The following is a 26,747-nucleotide window of genomic DNA, read 5'->3' as shown; positions in this document are numbered from 1 at the left end:
TGGTTTGACGCTTGTTTTATGCAATATTGAAACCCATTACAGAGCGTAATTTTTTTTTTTTTTAATCTCAGATTTATAATTACAGCTGAAATGCATACGGTAAAAGGTGTATTTATATTGAGAGAATCACTGAAGGAAATCTCAAGCCATTTTAAACTGGAAAAGGTCTGTGTGTCCAAACAGGACTAACCTATCTTGATTAACTGTTTCCACCTATTACTTAAAAGGAAATAAACAGTAATAGCCTCTGACATTTTACTGCAAATATGTTGGGCATGGCTACTGATGCTTGTACTTACTTGTGCGTTAAAAAAAATATGAAATCGTTGGAGTTGTTTTATGATTTCCATTCAAGTCATTAATCAGATTTATGTTTGAAAACAGCTGCTTGTGTGTCATTCTGTTGATATGAGGTTTTAGAAACATTTTCATACAAATTTTACACCATGCATTAAACAGCAAAGCCAAATGCAAAGGAATGTTTTAATTGTAGACAGAACTCAAAGTCATAAAGATCCAGATTATCGCATTCATGTTGACCATCAAACACGGTCCAAGCGATTGTCCATGATCGTTTTTAAAAAGGCACTTAAGAAATGCAGGCAAATCTGTTTATGTTTACATAATGGCATTGGAGAACAAATTCTGCACCTCTTTACAACTGTGCAACCAAAATACAAAGCAGGCGATGATGTACAAAAAGAGTCAATGAATCACATACTGCGATTTTTACAACCGTCCACTGAACTCCACATTCATACCACCAATAATTAAAACCCCATTCTGATAATGGAAAAGGGTAACAATTATGAAAAGAAACAGTTTGGTGGGATCATAAAAATAAAAAGCAATGGGGAACTTCAAATAACAAACTTCAAATGACCGAAAGGTGCAACAATGTTGCAAGTTCTTGATTCCCTCCAAAACATCAGATTGTTGTAGCTGGTCAGTTGTTGTTTTCTGGCAAGAGTGGAGTCAGACTGCTGGACTGCACCAGCTCCACCTTGATCCAAGATGGAGGTGAAGTGACAGAAACCCAAAGAGAGATGGGTTGAGGTGGAGAACTTCCCCACAGCAGCACAGAAGGCCTTTGGTCCCAGGACTCCCACAGATCAGGAGAAGTGTGGCGGACTCCTACATGGCAGCCACGTCAACCTGAACATACAGTTGTCTGACGCCAACCTAGGCACAGGGCAGAAAAGATCATGTAATGGAAACTTTGAAATGAGCAAGATGAAGTTGTTTAAGCCGTATTTTCCAACGGTCCCCACCTGTGTGAAAATGTTGTGTGTCTGGCTGAGAATCCATCTTGAATCTGCGTCGGGTGCCACAAGGAGTTTGAGCGTACCGATGTAGACGTCTGTGCAAAGGGTCCAGAAGTGAGGTTCTTGGAGGTTATAGACACCCTGAAGCTGCTGGACCTGTAAAGAACATGAGAAAAGGTTAGCAAATGCTACCTCAGTTTGTTGCAATCTTGCAACAGGAGAAATTGAGGAGGTTCTGATGGTCATTAAGGTGTCAAGGCCACATTTGTTGGTTATCTAGATGGACAACCTGGCAAAAACCTGGAATCGCCATCTTGCAGCAGGATAAAGTTTAAAAGATCTGACCCTCAATAAGGTGTCAGGTTCCTGAATCTTCGAATGTGGCTACTTGGTTAGCTAGTTAATTTTTGGTCCAGTTGATATCCCAGGTTATCCTGAAACTCTGTCTAACCAAGCAAGTAGCCAAACATGAAGAACAGGATCCAGGAGATGGAAACGACTCACCCTTTGGTAGCATTCAGGAAGGGCATGGTCCAGAGAAGGAGGCGTCCGTTGCATCAAGATCCCTATGGATTCCCTGAGCAGAGGAACCACACTGTGGGAAAGAGGAAAGTGAGAAATGAGTTGCCATTCTATCAGACATTGACTCAATGGGGCGCCAAGTACCAGGCTAACTCTGGCAACAGGAAGGGACGCCACACATAAAGACGTCATTGGGTATGATTCGGTTTGTGATTTTACAGCTTGACACATCTTGCTATAAAGCTAGGGAGAGGAAATTCTGTCATAATCATGACAAACAAGAACTCTTTTCATTAGGATTATTTCAGAGCATGCTCAACAAGGTCCAACATAAACTTGCCCATCTTATAGTTGGGGTGGAGTAGCAGAGAGCTGTGCTGATGTCATTCCAACAGCTTTAGTGCGTGTGAGCCGGCAAGCAACCCTGAGCACACTCGGATAGACATCCAAACCCATTCATTCTGCAGAAGAATCACTTGGCAGAAACGGTTGACCGATTAGGAAAGGACTAAGACTACTTCTCTCCTAACCAGTCAGCCGTTTCTGCCCCATCAAAGCTAGGTCTTGGCTAGGCCAGCATCTTACAAATTCATCAGTCCTCTTTCAAACCTTCGAGGCCTGACCACTGCTCCATCTGGGAACCATTAGAGGGTTCCTTGGTTTGGACTCTTTTACCGGTCCCTAATCTACTCTATCACCCCCACGTTCTCCTGAACTCCTCCCTGAAACCCCAGCCTCAGTTTGGGACACGCCAAAGTGGAGAAGCTGATCGTTGTCTCATAAAGACCTTCACAAAGCTGAAAAGCGAATGTGGCATCAACAAAGATGCACTTCACAACATTTGACCTTGCTAAAAAGTAAGCGCCATATGTCGGTGCACTAACCACTAGACTATCGGCGGCAAGAAATTTTTATAATACATTTTCAGAATACTTTCCTCATCAACCGTATAAACACCGCTGTATGCTCCGTCAATGGAACGCGCACTCAGATGTAAACAAGCCCAACGTGCACAAGAAGCACATGGTGGAACGAGTGAAGGAGACGGGCTGAATGAAAGTGCACGTTCACTCTCTGATAGCAGAGGGCGCTGATGGAACAGCAGAAATGCAGCGCTTACCCTGGAAACCCCGTAAACAAAGCAGCTGCTACTGAACTAAGTATTTAAAATGCTTCAAATAGCCATTCAGTTTTTTGTATTCGCAAAAAGTTAATTTCTTAGTTAAAGTTTAGAGTAAAGAGTAAGTAAAGTAAGTAAAGAGTTGTAACTAATATTTAATGGACCTGAGCTAAAACTAACAATGATCAGTTTTATTTTTTAACTAACATTAACAAAAAAATAATACCTACTGTAACAAATGTAGCTATTGCTCATTCTTAATCTTAGTTAATGCATTAAGTAACGTTAAATAATGAGACCTTACTATAAAGTGTTACCTGTTGTTCTTCATAATTCTTTTGCACTTAAAATCTGTTTGAAACATTTCACTTTATAATTTGTGTATTGTGTTATTGTATTTAAATGTTTAGAATTGTTATAATAAAAAAAATAACCTGTTAAACTATGACAACACTTTTTTTGCAACTTATTTCAATATCGTGATAATACCATATACCGCGATAAAGTCTTCAGCAATTATCGTAACATGAAAATTTGATACCGTCACATGCCTACTGCAATCATGTTACTCATAAGGCTTCCATTTCACGAGAGTCGTGTCTTGACTCGGCTGAAATGTTCCTGTCAGTTGCCCCAGACTTTCACTTTCGATGAGTAATATCAATATTAGCACTACGCTCCAGACCAATCTATAGATTTACTGACTACTCAGCACTCTTTGTGGTAAAGTAACATTAGGTAATGTGTTAAATGCATGTGTTCAAATGCAACGCATGCAAGCATTTTTGTTAATACCTCACTCAAAATGACTGTGGTTTACCAAGCAACAGAACAAACTTGTAATCTATACCAAAGCCATATAGGAACATGAAACCGGAACCTGAGTAGTCCGTCTCATCCCTCTTTGAATCTATCAGCTTTAGTATACCTGGAAAGTGAAATGAATTAAGTCTACTGGCAGACTGATGGATTAGACCGCTTTGAATATGCAGAAAAGGCCGGGACAGTTTAAAACTTAAGTGAAAATACTATATCTAATTTATTATTTTTTTATTATATACTGAACATTATATACTAATATTCCATGTAGTCCATGTAGTTAAAATTAGCTGCATTTATAAATAAAAAAAAAGAATTAAGAATAAAATGCTGTTTAAAATAGTGTTATATGGAGTATAGCATGTCACCTTGCAGAACATGCTGACTTTCTGAAGGTTTTTCTATTGTCAGTTACCTATTCCACTCCAACATATAACCATACGTTTCCATCGACATGTACTGTGACAGGTCATCATAAAACTGGCCACTGTGCATTCCTCTCAGTGACTGGTATGTTTGTCCCTCTTAAAAAAAATTAAATGAAAACAGGAAAGTACTGGATGAGGGTACCGCAGACCTCTGACATCATACTATTGTTCGACACCTTCCTGTTCATTGAAACAGAGGCACTCTTACTCACCGCTCACTGCCGCTTGATCGCTAACCTGCCCTAAAACCCCCGTAATGCAGTTACATTAGTGATTCAGCCAGCCAAAATACAATTACGTGCGAGCGTCAAGGTTAAACTGGCCAGTGACATAGATGAAATGTCACCACCTGGTCAGGGTGACAATCAGAATAAAATATTTCTGCAAGGACGAATGTAATCACCTATGGACTTTTTTGGAAACCAGGAAACCAGCTTGGAGTCACACAGTAAAAACACAAGCACTTCTAAACCGCATGGAAATGATTGGTTATCACGCCCAGACAACCTGAGTACCTAATTGGAGCGCAGAAACATTTATGACACCAGAACCACCGCAGGAATGAGGTGACCTTAGTGAAGTCTGTCTGAATCAGCACAGTGGGAATTAGAGCAGGTACATTTAACTTGAGATTTATATGCAAGGACCTAACAAACTTTTCCATTTCTAGGGCAAGAAGTTCTTGGGATTCTACCACAAAAAGCTTAAGATGCTTTACTGCTAGGAACGTACTGCACTCAAGTTATGGTCAAAACCACAGGACTGTATAGCTATTAGGCCTTGAACATAAAAACATATGCCTGGATTCGAGGGCAAATTTTTTTGTACGAGTGTCAACAGACATTTGAACATCTGACCAGCTCCACCAACACTTTGCTACAAATGATTCCTAATACTGAAACATAATTTCTTGCCACACAGCTGATTTTAAAAGGGGCCCAATCTGAATATAGAAGACAATTTAAGTAAACCTGGATGAATCTTATGAAACATGTCTGTCACGTGGCGTTTAATTAAACACCATGAATTAGAATTCTGAAAAAAGTACAGTGTTAATTAGCCAGCACATCATGTTAAGAAATACAGTACATCAAAGAATAACACAGTAACATGCAACAAAAGCAGCTTTGGAGAGCCATTTAAACACATTTGCACTGAGGCCTGACAAATGAATCCATCCTCAAAGGCCCAGCTTAGTACGCCAAGAACAAATGTTAATTACTGTTAACGTTCTTTACGCGCCCATTTCTCGGGTTTTAGGCTGCGACCCAAAACGATTAGTGGTCTTTGGAAGACTTTGGTGGTGGGGGACTGCTGTAGGTCACAGCAGCAGGACTCCTCCACTCCCTCCAACTAATCACAGGGTACCAAGACAGCTCCAGCCGCTGCAGCCGTACCAACATATCCCCCTAAAGCAAGGCTACCGCACCCAGAGCGGACTTAGCTAAACACGCCCCGGTTCACGTACAGCGGGGGGTCTTTTGTGGCGAGTCCTGCGCACATGGGTCACGCCTCAGGTGCGGCTGTTGAAGGAGAAGTCCATCACCCTAGTGAAAGGTCAAACATCTGAATGTGTGCAAGATGGCTGGATCAAAATAAGGCATTCTACTGAGAATATCAATCTCACAATGTGGGGTACATGGGAAAAACGCTCTCCAAACAAAGCAGAGTCCATCTTATCGATCAAACGAAAAACCACAGACATTCCACATAGCCAATTATGGTCCATCTCTTTCAAGACTCGAACAATAAATGATTCTGCTGAGCCAGACATACACAGACATGAAGTTCAAACACATAAGAGAGTCTAGAGTTGCAGATGAACTCAGGCTTTGTTTAATAAATCTATACATAACAGGCATGTTTCCCCAAACAAATTAAGCCTAGTTCTGGATAATGCATCACTTTTCTTGGGCTGTTTTCAGAACAGCATACTAGAATACTATTATTTCTGCAGTATATAGTATGTATGCTGTACTTAGTATGCAAATTTTGCATTAAGTACCCTTGACCTACATTTGGCAAAATGACTGCTTTATCACACAATGCTCTTAATGGCACTCGAACTTTAAGTGGAACACAAAATAAAATACTTTGAAAAAACTCATTTGGGTCCAAGATTGTTTTGGTCCCCAATGACTTTCATTATATGAACAAAAACAGTTGGACAAAAACACACACTACAGTATCCCACAATGCAATGGGCTTGACATGGCCTTCCAATCATAAGTTAATACACCCTCAATTTAACTTTTTCTTTTCCAATTTTACATCAAATTTAATAAAAAAAAAAAAAGAGTTAATTTGTTTCATGCGATTTAGAATACTATTTAGAATGTTTATCTTTCCATAATGAAGCAATTTGATATACTGTTCCACATAATATTTTTAAAGAGTAGCAGACAGTATGCAGTACACTTTTTTTTAAAGAAATAATTCAGCAAAAATGATCAAATTGATCAAAAACGTCAGCAGAGCAGAAGAGACTTCTTAGGCCCTGTCCACATGAACACGGATATTTTCAAAACTGCACCTTTTTCTATGCAGTTTTGCCGTTCATCATCAGGTCACTGAAACCGAACCTTTTTGAAAACGCCTCCCAGGGTGAAGATTTTCAGAAACTGGTTGCAGTGTTGTCGTGTAGCCGGTGAAACCGGAGATTTTGGCTTGTAACTTCGGAGTGCACAGTTATCTCCTTTGTTTGACGTCAGATTGTGCGCCGCTATCTCTTTACATGAGGCGAGTGTGTGCCATGGAGGACATAGCCGAAATATTGCTGCCAATAACCTTTTTTCAGGCTTCTGACTGGCCAACATGCCTTTACGGTTAGGGTCATATCGCCACCTGCTGGTTTGGCATGCTCTTGACAGCGCTTCATAGCGAGTTTTTGCGTTTTCATGTGGACTGAGATTTTTTTTAAACCGTGCTTGTGTGGACAACATTTTTTTTTTAAACAAAAGAGGAAAAACTGTTTATAAAAATACCCGTGTATGGGCCTTACAAAAACCCAAAAAATCTAAACAATAGTGTATGCTAGTATCCAGTTCTAAAAACAGCCACGAATCTTGCTTTATCTGAGGTCTAGGAAAACCAGTACAGGTTTAGTCATTTCAAAATCTGTCAGCATCAAAAGACAACATCTAAAAATGGACTACAGGAACGAAGTCTTAGGCTTCATGAGATGGAGGCTGAGCTCTGTTCTGGTTTGCAACTGTTTTTAATCATCTACTTTGGAAATTAATGGCTTTCCATTTTTGTGCGATACCTTTGTGCGTGTGCCATACCAGATCAGCATCCAGATTGCACCTGAATGAGACGGAGACATTGTCACGCAGGTGCAAAATGGGAAAGCGTCCATAGTCTTAGCCTTATTCTCAATGCTCAGTATTTGCCACTAGGCAACGGCGTGGAAAACTCAAGAAGAGAGGGGAAAAAATGTCTAAGCTGGGGTCTCTATGACATAAACCTCCCCTCTTTGAGAAACAAAGAGGAGGAAAAATCCATCTTAAAAAGATGCCTTTGTTGAAGTAACATTCACAGATCGCCACCACATTCCAGAGAGGGAGAAGAAAAGCCTCAAACACAGACAAGAGCGAGGAAGAGGGGGGGTTGGAGAGACGAGATGAATATACGGGAAAGACTCGTGCATTTTGCAAAAAGGGGCCACGTTCTCCATCCGAACGGCGGTATTTCACTGAAGCACAGTAACCACAGGCCATCTGCAATTTAAACACGGTGCACACACAGCAGCTCCTGCTTAAATTTACACAGCCTTTACACACATTACCTACATCACACACAAAAAAAATGAAGCTTATTCATCACCATAAAACTAGCAGATGTGTTTTTCCAAGATTATGAAGGAGACATGCTAGATTTGGTACATTTAAAAAGCGAACAAAGGCACAAAAAATGCTAGACAAGCATGCATTTTTCCTTCTCAACTGGATTTGTTTGAAAAATGCCACATGAGAGACTCCAGTCCTGGGTTTTCTGGCTTTGCCACATGTTGAGAAAGTGCTCTGGGCTCCACCCTCCGAGCGTGTATCCTGTAATTCACCCGGCCGGAGTGCCAACGGCTCCGCAGGGCTCTTGTTGAAGGGCACTGTGAAGTGGCTTTTGTACGATCTGTGTTAGGTGCTGTTGAGGGTTTCTGGGTGGGGTTGAGGGTGGAGGATGCCTTGAATGGAGTCGAGTGAGGTCAATGCTCATAATAGCGTGGGCCGAGGTGTGTGTACTCACCTCACTCCTATAAGAAGTGCGATGAGCATGGAGCAGATAGGGTCGGCGATCATCAGGTCGTATTTCTGCATTAGGATGGCTGAAATGATGACTCCGACACTGCCCAATGTGTCCGCAACAATATGAAGAAAAACTCCTGCGATGAAGAAAATAAGCATTTTGTGAGTCGCTTTGGATAAAAGCGTCTGCTAAATGAATAAATGTAAATATACATTTACATTGTATTATACAAATAAATACACATTACCATTCAAAAATGTGGGGATGGTAAGGTTTTTTAAAATGTTTTTTTTTGAAAGAAGTCTCTTATGATCACCAAGGCTGCATTTATTTGATTTAAAATACAGTAAAAAAAAAAATAATATTGTGAAATATTATTACAATTTAAAAACTGTTTTCTATCTCAATATTAATATTTTAAAGTGTAATATATTCCTTTGAGGCAAAGCTGAATTTTCAGCAGTATTATTCCAGTCATTCAGTGTTGCATGATCTTTCAGAAATCAAAAATATGCTTATTTTGTGCACAAGAAACATTTCTTATTATTATCAATGTAAAAAAGGTGACTTTTTTCAGGAATCTTTGATGAATAAGTTCAAAAGAACAGCACTATTTGAAACAGAAATATTTTGTAACATTATAAATGTCTTTACTGTCACTTTTTAATTAATTAAATACATCCTAAAAGTTTCTTTTTCATTTCTTTCAAAAAAATATATTAACCTAAAACTTTTGAATGGTAGTGTAAATAAAATATATACAGAAATATAAAATATATTTTTACTATATCTCAAATTTAATATACTTAATAGTATTAATAAATTGTTAATGTATTCAATTTTATATTAAAAATAACTGAATTTACTTAAAATTTGAAGTTTACTAAATATTTGTGTGCTTTTTCTCATTGCAACATGCTAACATTAAAGTCTACTGGAATCAACTGTGAGTTGAGTAAAAAAAAGAAAAAAAAAAAAGAAGCAATTTTCATGAGTTAATTCCTGAGTTTTATTATGAGATGAGGAAGTTTTATTTTATTTTAAGAAACTTAGGAAGGTAGCTGTCTATGTCGTATACAGCAAGCTAGTGCACTAGGGCTTTTGTCTACATGAAAGGTCCTGGTTTCACTTAAAAAGCACTAATATTGAGTAAATGTTGTATCTGGGATGAGGATACAACATTTGCTAGCACTCATATTCAAACATGATCACTGTGGCCAGAACTCTCTGTCTGGGCACCATGTCTAGCGGTAACCCTCAAACTGATGATGTCATTCCACAAACAGGTCATACGGGAACATCCTACAATGAATGGTCAACCTGCAAGACTGTCCCCCAAGACAAAATCTCCAGAATATATCATAACATACACTACTACGTTAAAACCAACATGCAGTGGGAGCTGAAGTGCGTCAGTCAACATCTCCTGAACTCAAAGGTCTGTACTGGCTGTCCTGATCGACACTGGAGAATAGTTGTGGACTGTGGCGTGATGATGCTGTGGCACGCTATGAGACAGTCCACTATGTCCTTTCCTTTCCACAGAAAGAGATGACATATTTGCGGTTACTCTCAGTTTTGCAGAAAGCATGACCGCAGTAATGGAGCAAACTTCCAAATAAGTGAAGACCTTGTCCAAATGTGGTCAAAGCAAGTACTAGAAAAATAACAAGAATGCCGGAGCTCATCACGTCCTTATAAACAGCCACAACGGCTGTGTTTAGATAGAATACTAGCTTACTACTTACCAAATACTATGCAGTATATACTGCCTACAATTAAGACAAGAAAATATTAAGTGGAACAGTTGACAAATACTTAATATTTTTTTTATCATTTACAAATATTTATTTTTGTGAAATAATAATATTCAATACTCTATAATTATTAACGAAAATATGTATATTTTTAAAAATAAAAACGTTTTCATTTAATAATAATAGAATTAATATAATTACATTATGCACTACAACATTCCATTACATTTTGTAAAATAATAATAATAATAATAATAACAATAATGATTATTGAACATGAAAATACATTTTTGTAAATATAATGATTATTTTTATTATTATTTTATTATTAATATATTAATTTCCTTAATAATAACAATAGCAATATCTATTTCTGTAAAATAATAATAGTAATAATACTGTTTTAATTTATTATTAACAATAATGAAAATATTAATTTGTCATGTAATTAATTTTCTTATTATTAAAACATTTTTAAAACGATTATATTAATGAAAATATTTGTCTTTTGTAAAATACGAATAATAATAAAAATATGTTCATCATAATGATACTACTACTATTAATAATAATAATAACAATAAAAATAGAATTAAACTGTTAATTTAACTTAACTGTGTAAAAATGTAGGATCGGTATTCAGATTAAACAGTAAGACAAAAAAAGCTTTAGGCTGCAATTCTGAAACAGGAAGATCAAGTCAAGGGCTTTAAATTTTGGGAAACAGTAGTCTGTGCATTATATTGCATACTGCACATTTTTGCAAATACAATACATCTACTAAATATTCTATGCATAGAGCTCTGTAAAAAGTAATAGTACACTAGTATGTTATTTCAAACATAGCCAAAGTAAACATAAAGAGCTTCAGGATGGGAGGTTGGTACAATCTACTTGCAATTCATCACGGGGAGTGGAGAAGAGGTCCCTCGGCTGGGATGGAGGCAGCATAACCTTTTGCACTGTCACCTCCTCTCCTCCCCTCCCCCTTCTCTACATGGTCCTCCCTTCTGTGCCCCGTTCTTTCTCCCTCGAGCAGGCCTCCCAAAGGATCCATTCTCTCTCTGTGTGTGCCAGGGTGAAGGGGACAAACTACTTTCTCTGCTCTGCTCTTTCCCACACAAGCTCGGACAAAAGGATTTAAAGCGACAGTGTACTGCACTTGCTCTGGTGTCAGTGTTAACCCAGTTAGACCCAAGTCAAAGGTTAGAGGTTGGGATGGTCAGAGGTGTCACTTCGTCACACATAAAAGTCCATCATTCAGTCACATCTGATCTAGACCGCTCATTTCAAGTGTTTTTCCTTGTTTAAATGAAGATACATAATTTTCTGAATTGTTATGGACTACAGAACCTCATCTACTAAGAATTCAAAACACTGACCGCCTACAAAAGAGGAAAAAGCTGTCTAGACCTGATAGATGTGATTGTAAATATTTTCATATCTGGTGCCTTGCTGAAAGCATGCTGAATATCGCTAAACAAGAGATCTCTAGCGCCATCTGGAGGTAGCTAAACGTACAAAAAAAGCCATACCTTGCAATATTTGCTTGCTGGAGCCTTTTCCTGGTGTGTGTGAGTGGTCATCTGAGGACACAGACAGATTAGAAATGAATCATGCTATACCAGACACCGTTACAATGTATCAAAACAGCTTCTGCAATTTTGAGCATGAGGACACCGAACAACACATCTGATGCATTATAACAGTACTGACTCACAAATCAGCAAGGTAACTTGAGGTCTTACCGTGGCAGTGGGGTTCGTCATGTAAATGGCCATGTCCTCCATGTGAATGCCCGTGATCATGTCCGTGATCATGCCCGTGTTTGGACTCATGACTGTGGCCGTGGCCTCCGTGACTGTGTCCATGTCCCACACTGCCATTAAATAGAGAATGACTGTGGCCATGACCTTAAAATTTTAAATAAGAGGACACATCAATGAAGAAGCAAAAGAGTACATCAATAATTTATCTTATTATTAAAGGGGCTATATATACGAATTTCAATCATGTACTAATTGCTTTTTGTATTGCCAATGTGTGAACATCTTGTGACGAAACCTAAAAAATTAAACCTACCCCGACTTCCTAGGTTGTCTATGAAAGCCTGTAGACTGATTTTTATGTGAAGGACTCCCAACGGTTTCGTTGGGAAAATCCAATGGATGTGACGGTTATGCGCGCTCCCAAGAACCTCTCTTCTGTTTTGTGACACATGAAATGAATGCTTACAATATTCAGAATAACGCCAAAAGAGCTATTCTATACTTTAATGTCAATGTGTCATGCAAAGAAAAGGGATTAATTCAAACTATAGTCTCACATAGCTAAATATATATAGTCTATAGTTTCAAATATACTTTATAATCAAACTATCATAACAGTGTAATTTTAATTACCTCATGATCAGATGCTTTCTTAACTGCCGCTCTCTCTGCGCTGTCATTTTTGTTGTGCGTTTATATTATATATATATATATATATATATATATATATATATATTATATTAGGGCTGCACGTTTTCTGCAATATATATTGCGATATAAAAAAAATTCATCAGATGACTTGAATTGCTCTATTTGGAAAGAATAATTCTAGAATGATTGGGGAGATTTAAATGAAATAAACAGATCTTTATATTTTTTAGGTAAGTATTCAGGTACAGAAAATGAATAATCAAATGTAAAATAACACTCTATAGTCTTCACTGTATAAGTCAAATATAATTAATCTGCATTAAAGCTGTAAAAGTGATTTTGCCTACAGTCACTTTAAGACCAAATGCACGGATCCAATATAATGATACACATCCATTTTCTTTGTTTGCATTACCTAAGCCGTAAGCAACTGATACTCGCAGAGACTGACATTTTGACATAATTTAGCGTGAATGTGTCCGTTTAAGCACATATAGAAACGGAAGTGAATGGAATTCAGTGTTCACATGCTGTCACAGTGTGCACAACTGACAGGACCTAAAACACGTGCAAATGATGAACTTTCGCTCTATGATAGTTGAACTTTGCAAATAATGGCAGAATCATGTGCGGTTCAAACCGTGGAGCCTGGTCTGTACGGATTAACAATCCCTATACTAGACATTGCACTTCCTGTGACAGCGCGGTATTGATGCTAAAACGATACATGTTTGAAACCTGCAATTGCAGATATCTGCGGAATCATCATCTTTACGTGGGTTGTGCATCGGCACGGCTCCTCAGTGCGGATGAATCTAATGTTTGCTGTCAGTCACCACACCGGTGTGGATACTGTACTTCAGAATCACAGATACTGCGTCTTAGAAGTATGACCAAAATGAGAATATTCATTGGAAAATGTCATCTGAACAGGTAAGTAACATGTCTGCCACTTTTGTTCTGAACAACTGAGAGAAAAAAAACTGGTGGGAAACCTACCAGTACCGATTTTATTATAAAACATTATTACAAGCTTACCGTTGTGAATCGGGCTAAGGTAAGGAGCAGGGTTGCTGCACATTTTTTAAAGTCAAATTTAAGGCTTTTTAAGACCTGAAGAAATAAAAATTAATACTATAAATTCGGGGTGTGCAATATTGACAAAAGCAGTATTTGCCACCTTAAATTGATTTCCAGGGGCATTTTCTTTCCCTACATAAGGGCATTTTTCTAAACTTATTAGATGTATGCATCACCTTTTAGGTCAAGTTCTAACATTCTTTTTATGGCCTAAAATTTTAAAAATCTAAATTAATACTTTTTAAGACTTTTTAAGGACCCGCGGGAACACTAAAGGAGACAGTTTTGAACACTGGCTGGTTATGTACTTGCTCAAAAATTGATTTTGGATAATTTTAATTAAAAAAAAAAAAGTTACAGACTGCAGCTTTTATTTTATTTAAAAGTAAATTACTTTTCTTATTTTTAATTCCTTATATATATATATATATATATATATATATATATATATATAAATATAAATAAAATATATATATAATATATATATATATATATATATATATATATATATATATATATATATTAGAGTTGTCAAAAGTACCGACTTCGGTACCTTTCGGTACTGAAATTTTAAAAATGTGACGCTTTGAGCGTTGTTGAGCAGATTTGTAAACACCTCTGATTGGCCACTGTGTTGACGCGCTCATCGGATGCATCTGTGATTGGCTACAATGATCAACGCATGGCAGCATTTGAAAGCACACGGAAGTGTTTGAATTTGAAAGAGTTTCGAAAGCAGGAGCGGGAGCGTTTGAAAGCAGGCGTCTATCAGTGGACTGGTACGCGATACACACCTGCTTTTAAACGCTCCCGTGTGTATCTGTCTAAGCGTATGGTGAAGAGTGTCATTGATGATTATTTACAACGTTTTTACAGCATTGATCATTGAAGCCAATCGCAGACATATCAGATGAGCCGTGAACACAATGGCCAATCAGAGGTGTTTACGAATCCGCATTTTTAAAATTTCAGTACCGACTAGGTACTGAAGTCGGTACTTTTGACAACTCATATATATATATATATATATATATATATATATATTAAGCAATCAGGTATTATACAAGCAAAAAAATCTACTTCTATTGAACTAAGCTTCAATAGAAGTATATACTTCTATTGAAAATACTTCTATTGAACTAAGCTTTTTCTAGTGACTGGGGGGTTGTGGATGAGGATTAGTAGCATGAAAAATGAGACTGCATGCTTATTCTGTATAAGATACCTTCACCATCGTGTGAATGTCCATGTCCTCCATGTTGAAAAACGAATATTCCCACAAGATTCACCAACAGTCCTGCTATAGACACCGGGAGCAAGCGTTCATGGTGCACATCAGGGGGTTCTAGCGCCCTCTGGTGATAAGACAAGATGGCATCATTCATAAAAAGATATTTGTGGATCAGTATGTCACTTTGCAAGTGAATCAACTGTAATCTTATAATAGTACATACCTCCACTCCTTCTGAGAAGATGAAGAAGGCGGTAAAGATGAGGAAAAGGCCGTTCACGAAGCCCGCGAGAACTTCTGCTCTGACATACCTACAAAATAATAGAATGGACTTGCATAAGAATGCAGTGATGCAATCATGCTACCAAAGACAGGCCATTTCCTGTCAACACCACCCAGGCAGAAATGAATATATCCTTCTTATGAAACTTGTGCCATTGGTACTCTAGCACAAAAGTTGTTTTAAGCTGTGAAGTGGTCTCTCACCCATATGAGAAGGAGTCATTGGACCTCCACCGTGAGATGACTGATGCTGCAAGGCCTGCCAGGAGAGCCGTGCAGTCGAAGAACATGTGAAAGGAATCGGATATCAAACCTAAACTGAAAATCAAACCAACACAGAAAGGGAAGTGTTCAATTATCATGAAACCTGAGAACTGCGTCCCACCCCATATTGAGGTCAGAGCCACATAGGGCCTTTTGTTAGACATTATTCACTCTTTCATTTAAAGACAAAGATATGTTCATATTGACAGAGATTTGGGTGTCAAGTATTTCTGGTTGCAAGTGGGTCTAACTACGCAAGATAAATAAAAGATAAATAAATAAGCTGGTAACACTTTAAAACAAGGTTCAGTAGTTAACTACATTAACAAACTAATAATGAACTACAGCATTTATTAAGCTTTTTTAATGTTAATTTCAACATTTACTAATACATTATTAAAATCAGCGGTTGTATTTGTTAACATTATTTAATGCACTTTGAACTAACATGAACAAACAATGAACTGCTGTATTTTTATTAACTAACGTTAACAAAGATTGACAAATACAGTAACAAATGTATTGCTCACGGTTAGCTCATGTTAGTTAATACATTAATTAATGTTAACAAATTAACCTTATTGTAAAGTGTTACCAATAATTTCAATGAATAAAAAAAAGAAATAATAAAAAAAGAATATTATAACTTATTTATACTCTTTCTTATTAATGTTTATATGTGTTTTTAAAAGTACACATACAATTAAATAGTTGATAATAATAACTCAGGTTCTCACAATTTAGTATTATTATAATAAACAATAATAATAAATAAAAATAATACTCATCATTAGTAATGTAATTAGAAGAATAAAAAATGATAAGCAATACAAAATAAAATAATTATAAATATAATTATTATAAGAAGAATTCAAGCTTCACTGTCAGCACTCCCATTCGTGAGATTGTGTAAAATGCATAATATTATGAAAAGACAGATAGTGTATTAAATCAATTATTATAATAAATAATATTACATAAAATTACTAAAAAAATATGTATCACTATTATTATTGATATAATAATAAATAATACGTCTTCACTATCTGCACTTCCATTTGTAGGATTGTGTCATTCATTTGCACAATTTTACCAGTGTATTAAATAGAATATTATTATAAACAACAACAATAATAAATAAACACAACTGTTATAATTATTGTTATTGATAAAAAAATAATAGTATGAATAATAATAATAATAATAATAATAAAAAAAAGCTGTCAGTGTGCACAACCTAAACATCAGAAATAATAAAAACAATAGAAAACCAACAATGTTACAGCCTCAATGAAAGGGGGGGGGGGGCGGACTGATTAATATACAATGGCATACAAAAGGTTAATGCCACTTTCCCCATATTTGATATATTTGGAATAATACAGCTGTTTCTCAAAACCAAGTCAGATCTGCTTCTCGAAAAAGCATTTTTGGACATTAAAGGGTATAGTTAAACATGCAAACATGCCCATTTGCTCACATATGCTGTCTAGATAGGCACCTCGATAGGTTTTGAGCCACATCCTGTATTTTATGAACTTTGACCAGCCATCAATCTCACTTCAAAGATGACTATGATAACAGATCATCAGTCAAACCATTCCTAACGGAAGTAAGTGCCCAAAACAAAAGCACACTAGCACATCCCACATTAGATCTACGTGGCATATTCTTGTGTTTGGCCCCCTACTGTTACCTGTTACTCCATATGCCGTACATCAGCTCCACGAACGCGAATGACAGGTTCAAACACAGGAAGAAAAACAGATTGCGAGAAGTTTTATCGGCAAGAATTGATCTGGAGAAGAACACAAAAACAGAGAGAGGGAGGTTTCAGACTGATTCATTTAAAAGTGGCCTGACCAGAAAGACTAGCTGTAGAAGCCCACAGCTAAGCAAATACTTATACTTATTCATTTAAATGAAATGTTCTGGGTAAATGACATGGGGTCCAAATACACTCTCAATAGACGTATTCTGTTGTGGAATATATTTTATCAAATGTAATAAAGTGAAAGACATTATACATTTTGTCAAATGTTTACTTCGCCTTGCTAACATCTGTCTGGCTGAACGATAACCTGAAGCTGTCTGCTTCTTTGTCATAACAGTTAAATTAACTTTTCAGGATATAATTATTCTCTTGTTTTTAAGGAATTAATCTAAATAATATTTTGAAGACACACTTTCAATTTTTGATAAAGTCTCGCGAGCCAACTAGCATGCTAACTACCTTAGCCACACAAAACCGACATCTGTGAGTGAAACTCAATGAATTATTATCAATTTAAGCGTCGTTACCTGAACCAGCCCGAGAGCTTGACGAACAGGTTGAATTTGGCAGGCTTGTACTCGTCATCTTTGATGGATAACGGGAGCATTTTTCAGCGAAGCGTCTCCGGTAGCCTTTGAGCAGCACTGCGGCTTCACGAGCGTACGGACGCAAGAGAGCGGAAAGTCCTAGCGTCGACGTCGCGTGCGTCATGTCACTGACCCTGTGTAGTATTGAACAAACCCCACAGATTTTTTAAATAGTTGTGCATTGATTTTAATGTTTGTGTCGTGTAAGTTCATTCATTCATTCATTCATTCATTCAATAATCATTCCGTTTGTCCATCCATAGAAATATGCATAAATGATTTTATTATTTAAAATGCCATTACATAAAATACTGAAGTTAACTATTTATTAATTTTTATTTATTTTAGAAATAACATTCTAATATTCTAATAATATAATGAATAATGCTCTTCTAAAATAAATGATTTTTTTCATTACACAGATGCAAAAATGTATTTAATATCCTTCTTTATTTGTTTGTTTTTTTACATCTATTCAGCCATTTTTTATTAGAAATAAAACTAAATATAGCCTAATTATTTTAGAATATAATTTAAAATATTTTAGAATATAATTATTTTGTATTTTTGCATTAATATTATATAAATAGATGAAATAAATTAACATTTGAATATTTTATAAGAATTATTATATAGTTATAGACATTCATAAATTATTTTCATACACAGAAGTTGAGCATATCTAATAAAATAATTTTTATTTATTTATTTATTAATGTTAAAAATATCCTTATAACATTCTAACAATATATTAAATATTATACTAACAATATAATAAATTATTTTTTCATTTCATGAAAAGTTGAGTAATTAATTTAATGCCCTTATTTATTTATTTGTTTAAATAAATTATTTTTTAATAGTAATTTATTTTCATTTTCATCAATTTGTAACAATTTCAGATATACACATAAATAATTTCTTGTTGTGTATTCTATGTATTAATATTTAGAAAATATATTAAAAATAAATTAACATTTTAATATTTAATAAGAATTATTATATAGTTAAGGTTGCATACTGTAGATGCTAATTGGTAAGCTTTGTGAATTTAAATTAATTCATTTATTTCTTAAAGGGATAGTTCACCCAAAAATAAAAATTATGTCATGATTTACTCACCCTCAAATTGTTCTAAACATGCATGGATTTCTTTGTTATGTTGAACACAAATGAAGATATTTTGAAGAATCCTGGTAACCAAACAGTTTCTGGTCCACAATGACTTCTATAAAGAAAAATAAATAAATAAATAAAAAATATATATATATGTGTGTGAACTATCCCTTTAATATTGTGATTGTTAATATTGTCATTGTTTGGAACCTGTCAACACAAAAGGCTGAAGATCATGTCTATTTGATTGGAAAATATAAACATTTTTCCAACTAATAGACTAGGATACTGCTTGTCAACTCACACTTTGTGTGAATGTATTGATCTGAGATAATATTCAAAAAGACAGTCGGTAACACTAATCTATAAAATTGATTTGATTACGTAGCCTATGTTAGTGCATCAGCTGGAGTATTTCTGTTCAACGCAGAGTATTGATAATACATTTTTACAGCACAACACCGCCAGGTGTCACTCTTTTATCATAGGTTTGCCTAGAGTTGGCCACACGATTTTAGTAGCCTAAACTTTGTTCATCTTAAACTTAATTTATAACAAATATATTTGTCTAGATCATTATAACACGCGTAAATAATTTATCTTCCAAATAATCTTAAAATAAGATCTTCTTCTTCTATCTAAAATAAATTCAGATAAAGAAAAATAAATATCTATGATTATTGTTACAGGAAACACTTTGTCAAAAAACATACAGTACTATCGTAAAAAAGTGAGTTTTATAATCTCAATATCAAATTGAAAATTTCAGTCTGTTTTGATGGTCTCTAAACTGTAAACTCAGATAGTTAAGAAGTAAACCTATAACACATATGACTTAAAAATTAAATGAATAAGTTAATAAAAATAAAACAAGTTTCCAATAATAAAGTATTCAAGTAGGTACAATAAAGGACTTAAAAGCTAATAAAGTCCAAGTTTTAACGCCCAAAGATGAACAGAAACTAAATGCTAAACTGTGCAAGACCTGCATTTCAAACACTCCAAAACAACACTTCAATGCTCCCTCAATACTAGGGGAAAAAAGGGTGTTCCCATGGTAACTGCTTCAGCAGACAGGAATGGGAACTCAAGCACAGCCTGTTGCCTGTGAGCCAGACGTGCACAACGTGCTTTCCCTGATTTACAAAAATGTGAAATGACACTTGTATTATATAACGCTGATCATAAGCAAATCTGAATAATTTACTTTTTGAGATAGCCGCTCAATAGTTCCATACGGATCTATTGACTCCAGTGCAACTGAAATAAAAGATCATTTTTCAGATAGTCCAGAGCAGTTTTGATTGAACAATCGGATCCTTATATTGAATCGTAGTTCGACATGCATGAGCGTCTTAAAGGGCATGGGAGAGGCGTCAAGCGATTGTACTCTCAAAGACATCACACATCTCATTAATATGCATGAGAAGACCGATCGCCTAGTCTTTTGTTGGTCCAGAAATATCAGCAAACTTGTGGTGTGTTCTAATAATAACCTCTTATATGAGCTTCGGTCACACTGCAGAACATCACAGTTCGCTGGTTAATATGAGGAACACTTGCACAACATTTCCTAAAATGGACATCAGTGTCCAAAAACAACTAAACATTACCCCTGTGAGACATGGTGGGCGTTTTCTGGTTTTGAATTCAATAAGCTGTCGCTCAGTTAAGGGAATTGCTTGTGGGATGTGAAAGGCCCGTTCGTGCACACCAACTTATGATAACGTTCTGGACTTTGTTTCCCAAAAGTATCGCGAGCTAAGCTGATCGTAGAGAACATAGGTGGCACTGGCAATGGTTTTCACGATCAACTTGGGCGCACAATGCTTTTGGGAAACGCACAAGCAGCAACCTCCCCCCGCTTCTCTTGAAGCCAATACATAAGTGACTTAAACTGCAATTCATCGACTGGCGCTAGGGTTCAAAAGAGAGCAGAATCTCATTGAGCCCCATGTTAAAATGCCCAACTTTACAGATGTTTACAGCCTGGTACAAATTGTGGTTTTGGTCTATATAGCTAATTTTTCCCTTCATGACAACTGTGAGGGGGGTTGAATTTTTTTATAACTCATCCATTTCAACACATTACTTAAAGTTCTGCATAATTAAGGGCGTGGCCACTTGAGTGACAGGTGGATTGCCGCTGCTGTCACCACCAACTGTTTGTCTGCTGCCGTCACATCACCTCAGCTCCACCCACATCCCGCCTCTTTGCCCATTTTCTGTTATCCAGGAGTGATGTGCGATGGTGCGCTGCCAAGATGGCAACGGCCGGCTTTAGGTTTCAAAAATGCTCTTCAGAAACCTACGGGTGACATCACGGACACGCAGCCCTGTATTATAAGCACGCGCTGCTCATCTGCTCGCTGCTTATGTTAGGTGGGTTCTGATTGGCTGTCAATGTTTTTATTGCTCATCACCTGGTTCTGAAAGCCATTCCAACCATATCATTCCTCTGTGTCATTATCATTATAGGCTGCGTTTAAGCAAAGTCCCTATAAGACAAGTCATTTCACTCGGCGGCCATCTTTGAAATGCCTCTCGGGCATGCAAGTGCAACTCCTATCTCATTGAATGGGGAAACATCAAATTCTCCAAAACTGTTTGCCAAGCATTCGATTAAATTTCATATTTGAAATAATCACCAATGAAATCTGACAACAACTGTCTCATACATTTTTTTTCCAAACGCTCGAATCACGACAAAAAAACTGTATTTTTTAGGCTGGATCAAGCTAATGTGTATGCGCAGACCTAAATGCGCGTCTCTTGTGCCTCGTTTCGGAGGCGCGCATCTGACTGTTTCTATAGAAACCGGTGCGGTTCTAACGGCCGCTGCAGTGACGCGATGACTTTACCAGTCGGTGATTGGCTCTTATTTTGAAGACGGGACTTATTCTGCCATATTGCGCGTTACACTTTCCCCATTCAAAACAATACGAGTGACACGTCTTGTGTTATTCTATAGTCTTTGGTTTAAATCCAATTTTGTATGCCCTACCCTCGCTAACTTCTCTCCGTCTCATTCACTCGTAGCCTATGTACGACATTGCTTACGTTGCACGAGTGCCCATTACTGGCGTCACCCTTGCAATGCTTAATTTTTTTTTTTTTTTTTTTTGAAGAAAATATCAAAAACAATCAGTATAAATACAATACAACATTTCAAATGCTAGGGGGCGGTATAAACAATATTATTAAAATACTTTAAAGAGAGAACATGCTTGTAAAATTCGAATAGCTTTTTGTTTCTTCAAGGGCAATATTGATTCAATATAAGTTAACAATTCACTTAATTTTTTTTGCGCTGCGTACGAAATCGCCTATTAGGCCCCATATTTGAATTTGAATTTGCTTCTCGATGGTTAAAAAGTACGCTCTATATAGTATGAATATTGGTAGTAAGAAAATTCGGACATACTACATCCACCATGTTGTAATGCTGCATTCTAGACACGTGATTTTTTCCCCCAAACCAGTTCAACGGAAATCCCGCCCTGAAGCCGATTCTAAACATTTCATTGGCCATGTCAATCACAATAACGATCGCCTACACCCAACCCTGATCCCTAAACCTACCTGTCACTGTAACCTGAGCCAATGAAATTGGTTGCAGGGCAGGGATTTCCACTGAACCGTTTGGAGAAAAAAATCACGCGTTCCGAGGGGAAGTGCTTAGGGAAGTTCGCGAGTGTATGTCTAAAAGTGGAGTTAAATGCAACCATAGTTGTGGTGTGAACTGCACTATTCTCTACGGATCCCCTAAAGGAAAAAACATTAGATGGTGCGAAAAATTAGCTTTTGTGTTCTCTTGAAAATGTTTTGTGTTCCCCTAAGAAACGTCATATTTGCTTGAAAAACGTTTCTTTGCGCGTTTCTCAGGGAGTTTTACGAGCGAACGCAAAGTTTCTCAGGAAAACGTAAAGGTTTTCGAGTGATTGCAAAGCTTCTTGGGAAAATGCAAAGGTTTTTAGAGTGAACACAACAGTTTCTTTGGAAAACACAGAGGTTTTGCAAGTGAACGCTAAGTCTCACAGGGGAACACAAAACTTTTGGAAGAGAACGCAAAAGCATTAAAAAAAATTCTTGCAAAATCCTTGCAATATCTTTTTATTTTCCATCACCATGTCCCTTTAGGGGCTCTGATTATTAAATTCCTGGTGTGAATGGCCCTTTGGAAGCTTCTACAAAACCATAACATGTAGTCAACTTTGTAGTCAGACCAAGATTTCACCAAAATCGAGTTAGTCCAGGGATCATGATCTCATCTTACGACTGCTTATTTCTATTAGAGAATGAATGCAAGCTGAGAACATAAACAAAAATATAGTAGGCCAGATGTGCGTCAGATTCATAGTTTGGACTGAAGAGTCTCTCTGTAAAGATACAGCATGTGATATTAAACATGAGAAGCCTCTATTTGGCTACATTAACTGCAAATGAAACAAGAGAAAGTACAATGTTTTTTCTGGGTCTGTCAGTGGGTTGCTAAAACTTAGCGGGGAATGTTTTTGAATAGCATTCCTATCTTAAGGGGACAGTTCAAGTGAACAGGCTCTGCATGTAAAATGTAAAAGTATTTAATGTAAAAGTATTTAAACCTTATATTTAATCATAAAATTCACAAATCATTACTTTCCATCAGTTTCTGTCATTTTTATATGCCTATGATATTCTGGTTCCTATGTATGGATCTTTCAATGTAAGTCTATGGGATTTTTTTTTACCTGGTTTATCATCTGCCAAACTTAAGTCCAATCGCTTTGAAAAGGAATTGCATGCATCTCCTCAACAATCACATGATTTGAGGTATTCATGTCACTAGACTAAAGTATGAGTACAAATAATCACAAACATCACTATGATTAATCTCAATATTTTAAGAGTCTTTAAAACCATTTTCCTGACAAGCAGCTCTTGAGGTCATAGCATCACAGTGGCTGAATAACTCAAGTACAGTTTGTACCATGGTTGGCAGAGACTGTGCTGAGGTTAGCAACTCAAGCTTCATGCCAAATATATCTAAATAATCACTGTCTTCAAGATGTACGCTGTATACAGAGGAAGGTCACACAGCCGTATTGTGGGTCAAACTGTGTTCCGGAGTACATGTTGATAGAGTATGCAAACCTCTGCTTCCTGTGGAATAACATGAGGTTCATGCTGTAATATATGTTATGTCATGAATGCATCATGCATCATATCCTCATGGATTTGAAATACAGCCAATGCCAACAGAAAGATTTACACTTGACATTTTCATTGTGTTAAGGTGGAAAACATACACAACTTTCTCTAGAATGGCGCAAGAGCCCAGAGAAGGCAGTGGATATTCAAGGTCATTTTGAATTAAAAATAGACCACTATATATGTAGGCATGTAGGCATGTAGGCATGCATGCTTATCTATATAGGTTAGACTGATGTGTTCGTGAGTATTACATTGCTTGCACTATGGTGGGGTTTGTATTATTAAAGAAAGGCAAAAATTGTTAAAAATTGTTTTGTAAAATTGTTATGTTATTACAAAGTTGTCTGTGATATAGACATGAATAATACCTCAAATCATAACGGCAAAAACACTGAAAAACTAATACACCATATAGTTCTGGTCCTTGAATTTGATTGGCCGAACAGCGTTCTGTGTGTGATATTTTAATAAAGGGCAAATTCCAAACAGAAGGGAGTATCCCTATGCCCTACTCCCTTTGAAGGGCAGAGCCCTTGAAGTGGGGACTTTGGAGGGAGCAGGGCACTTGCATGCCATTATGTAGCCGTTTGGAATGCACTTGGCGAAGGGAGTAACGACAAAGTAATTTCTTCATTATCGTCACCTGGGATGTTCCCATGACAACACAGCACGGTGTCCGTCAGCTGGTTAGCTGTTCTTACAACAGAAATTGCATTATTGCTGTTAATATAACTGTTGCAAATAAAGATACATTTTATATAATAATAATAAAAAAAAGTGTTATATATGCATGTGTGAGTATTTCTCTGTTCTCAACTTTAAAATTTGCCGTCTCATCTTTGGACACTGCATTACTTAACACATTTCTTACCTATGAAACTTATTTAAACATAACATGACAAAAAAGTGTGAAATATATATATATAAAATGCCCTTTTTGTAAGTAAACACGAACTCTCCCGCAATCTAGCTTTAAAAAATGTATCACGAGTATTCGCTGGGTCACATGACCATAAATGATAAAATTACTTCCTTGAAGTGATCATGGCATGTACCCTTCGCCTTTGGGGATGCCACCATCTCAAAGAGGAAGTTCCAAACGGCAAAAATGCCATTTGGAATTTGCCCAAAACAACACTTTGTGATGTTTTACTGTTTGTTCTCCGCTTGTCCATGTTAACTCCGTTCAGGACTTTGTGAACGGTGCTAAGCGGGCTTTTTGAAACTAGGGGTGTTGGTGTTTTCCCTCATGAAAATGAGCAGAGAGGTGTGATTATGCATAGCGAGGAGCAGTTTTTTTGTTGTTGTTGTTGTTTTTTTTTTGATTAGGTGTGTAATTTGAAGCAGTGCAGTGCAAGTCGAACACACCGAAGCTGTGTCCCAATTCAGAGACTGCATCCTTCGAAGTACATGGTCCATGCCTTCAAAGTCCGCAAAGGTTTGACTGGGTGTTGTTAAATGGGACGGGCTAGCCTATGGAGGATTGTTCTTGTCGCCTAGTAACTTTGACAGCTGCCGTTGAGTTATATTAAACTGTCTGAAAACAAAACAGGGTTCACAAACTTTCTAAGTATATTCACCATGGTCAATATATGTACATAATAAAGAGTATAAACTATATAAAATTGCATCTTAGTAAGATATAAGTCAAAATTTGATCCACTTTTTTTTTTAGCCAACATTTGTATCATTAGATATTCGACTACATTGAAAACCAATAATCCGGTAATTTCTCTCAAAAAAAAAATCCTGTCGTCACTGGTGTACAATTGGCTAGGCCGCAAAGGATCCATCTGTTGTATTCTTCATTTCACGAGATGTATTCAAAGGAGCCTTCGAATTGGGACAGCCTTCGTCGCGCCGCTGTGACACAATAGGCCTTCGAATGCGGCCTTAGAAGGATGCAGCCTCTAAATTGGGATGCAGTTCTAATGTCAGACTGTCTGAGTTTCCTCAAATGAATTTTTTCATCATTCCAAGCTGGGTTTGTTGCTCTGAAAGGAAATCTCGGAGTTGAGGTAAAACTAGGAGTGGAGTTGGTGCTAGAGTGATTACAGAACCCTGGAGGTCATGGGCAGGTGCTGGCAGGTTAGGAGGCCTCCAGGGTGGTACCGGCCATGCAGGTGACCAGGGCGGAGCCGGCCCTTCAGGGCACCATGGTGGTGTAAGGGAACTTAACAAGATAATTAATAAGACACACCTGAACTGAAACTCAAATCAATCTATAACTATGACAACAAAATAATGGCGGGAAAAACTGAACAAAGGAGGACATGTAACAAAATGAACAAACAGAGAGTACAAAACATTGACACAATGAAGATAAGGACACTTAATATAAAATGTGACCCAGGTAATATTCCAATGAATGTTGTTTTATCAAAACAGATGTTGCCAAAGATACAGTACATGGGAAGTTTTGGTGCATGGCACTCACTGATATTTGAAGTTCAAAAGCAATATTTGGTGAGTCAGCATGAAACGGTCTGTTAGTGATGAAAAGGACACTCATTTGACCTGCACTGATAAACATGCCAGCCAAATGAAACATTCCTTATGTTACTGGCTGCTTTTCTTGGAAAAGATCATCTTCCATTTAACATGCAAACAGGCCTGTGGGCATTTTAGTGCTTATCTGCATCTGTTT

The 26,747-nt window shown here is 36.9% G+C and overlaps 1 protein-coding gene across 1 annotated transcript; it reads right to left on the bottom strand.

The window, feature by feature from the left end:
• Positions 1–469: 469 nt before the first annotated feature.
• Positions 470–17,916, bottom strand: slc30a7 (solute carrier family 30 member 7). The gene is made up of 11 exons (XM_051908888.1): positions 17,732–17,916; positions 17,127–17,228; positions 15,371–15,484; positions 15,108–15,195; positions 14,879–15,008; positions 11,902–12,066; positions 11,689–11,739; positions 8,397–8,532; positions 1,770–1,860; positions 1,272–1,421; positions 470–1,182 (listed from the first exon to the last, which is right to left on the bottom strand). Exons 1-11 carry the CDS (start codon positions 17,809–17,811, stop codon positions 1,135–1,137), a joined length of 1,155 nt encoding a protein of 384 aa, XP_051764848.1. The 5' UTR covers positions 17,812–17,916; the 3' UTR covers positions 470–1,134.
• Positions 17,917–26,747: the final 8,831 nt, after the last annotated feature.

The sequence above is a fragment of the Ctenopharyngodon idella genome, chromosome 10, assembly GCF_019924925.1.
Source record: "Ctenopharyngodon idella isolate HZGC_01 chromosome 10, HZGC01, whole genome shotgun sequence".
NCBI lineage: Eukaryota > Metazoa > Chordata > Actinopteri > Cypriniformes > Xenocyprididae > Ctenopharyngodon > Ctenopharyngodon idella.
The sequence above is the reverse complement of the archived record's forward strand: the minus strand, read 5'-3'. Positions and strand labels throughout refer to the sequence as shown.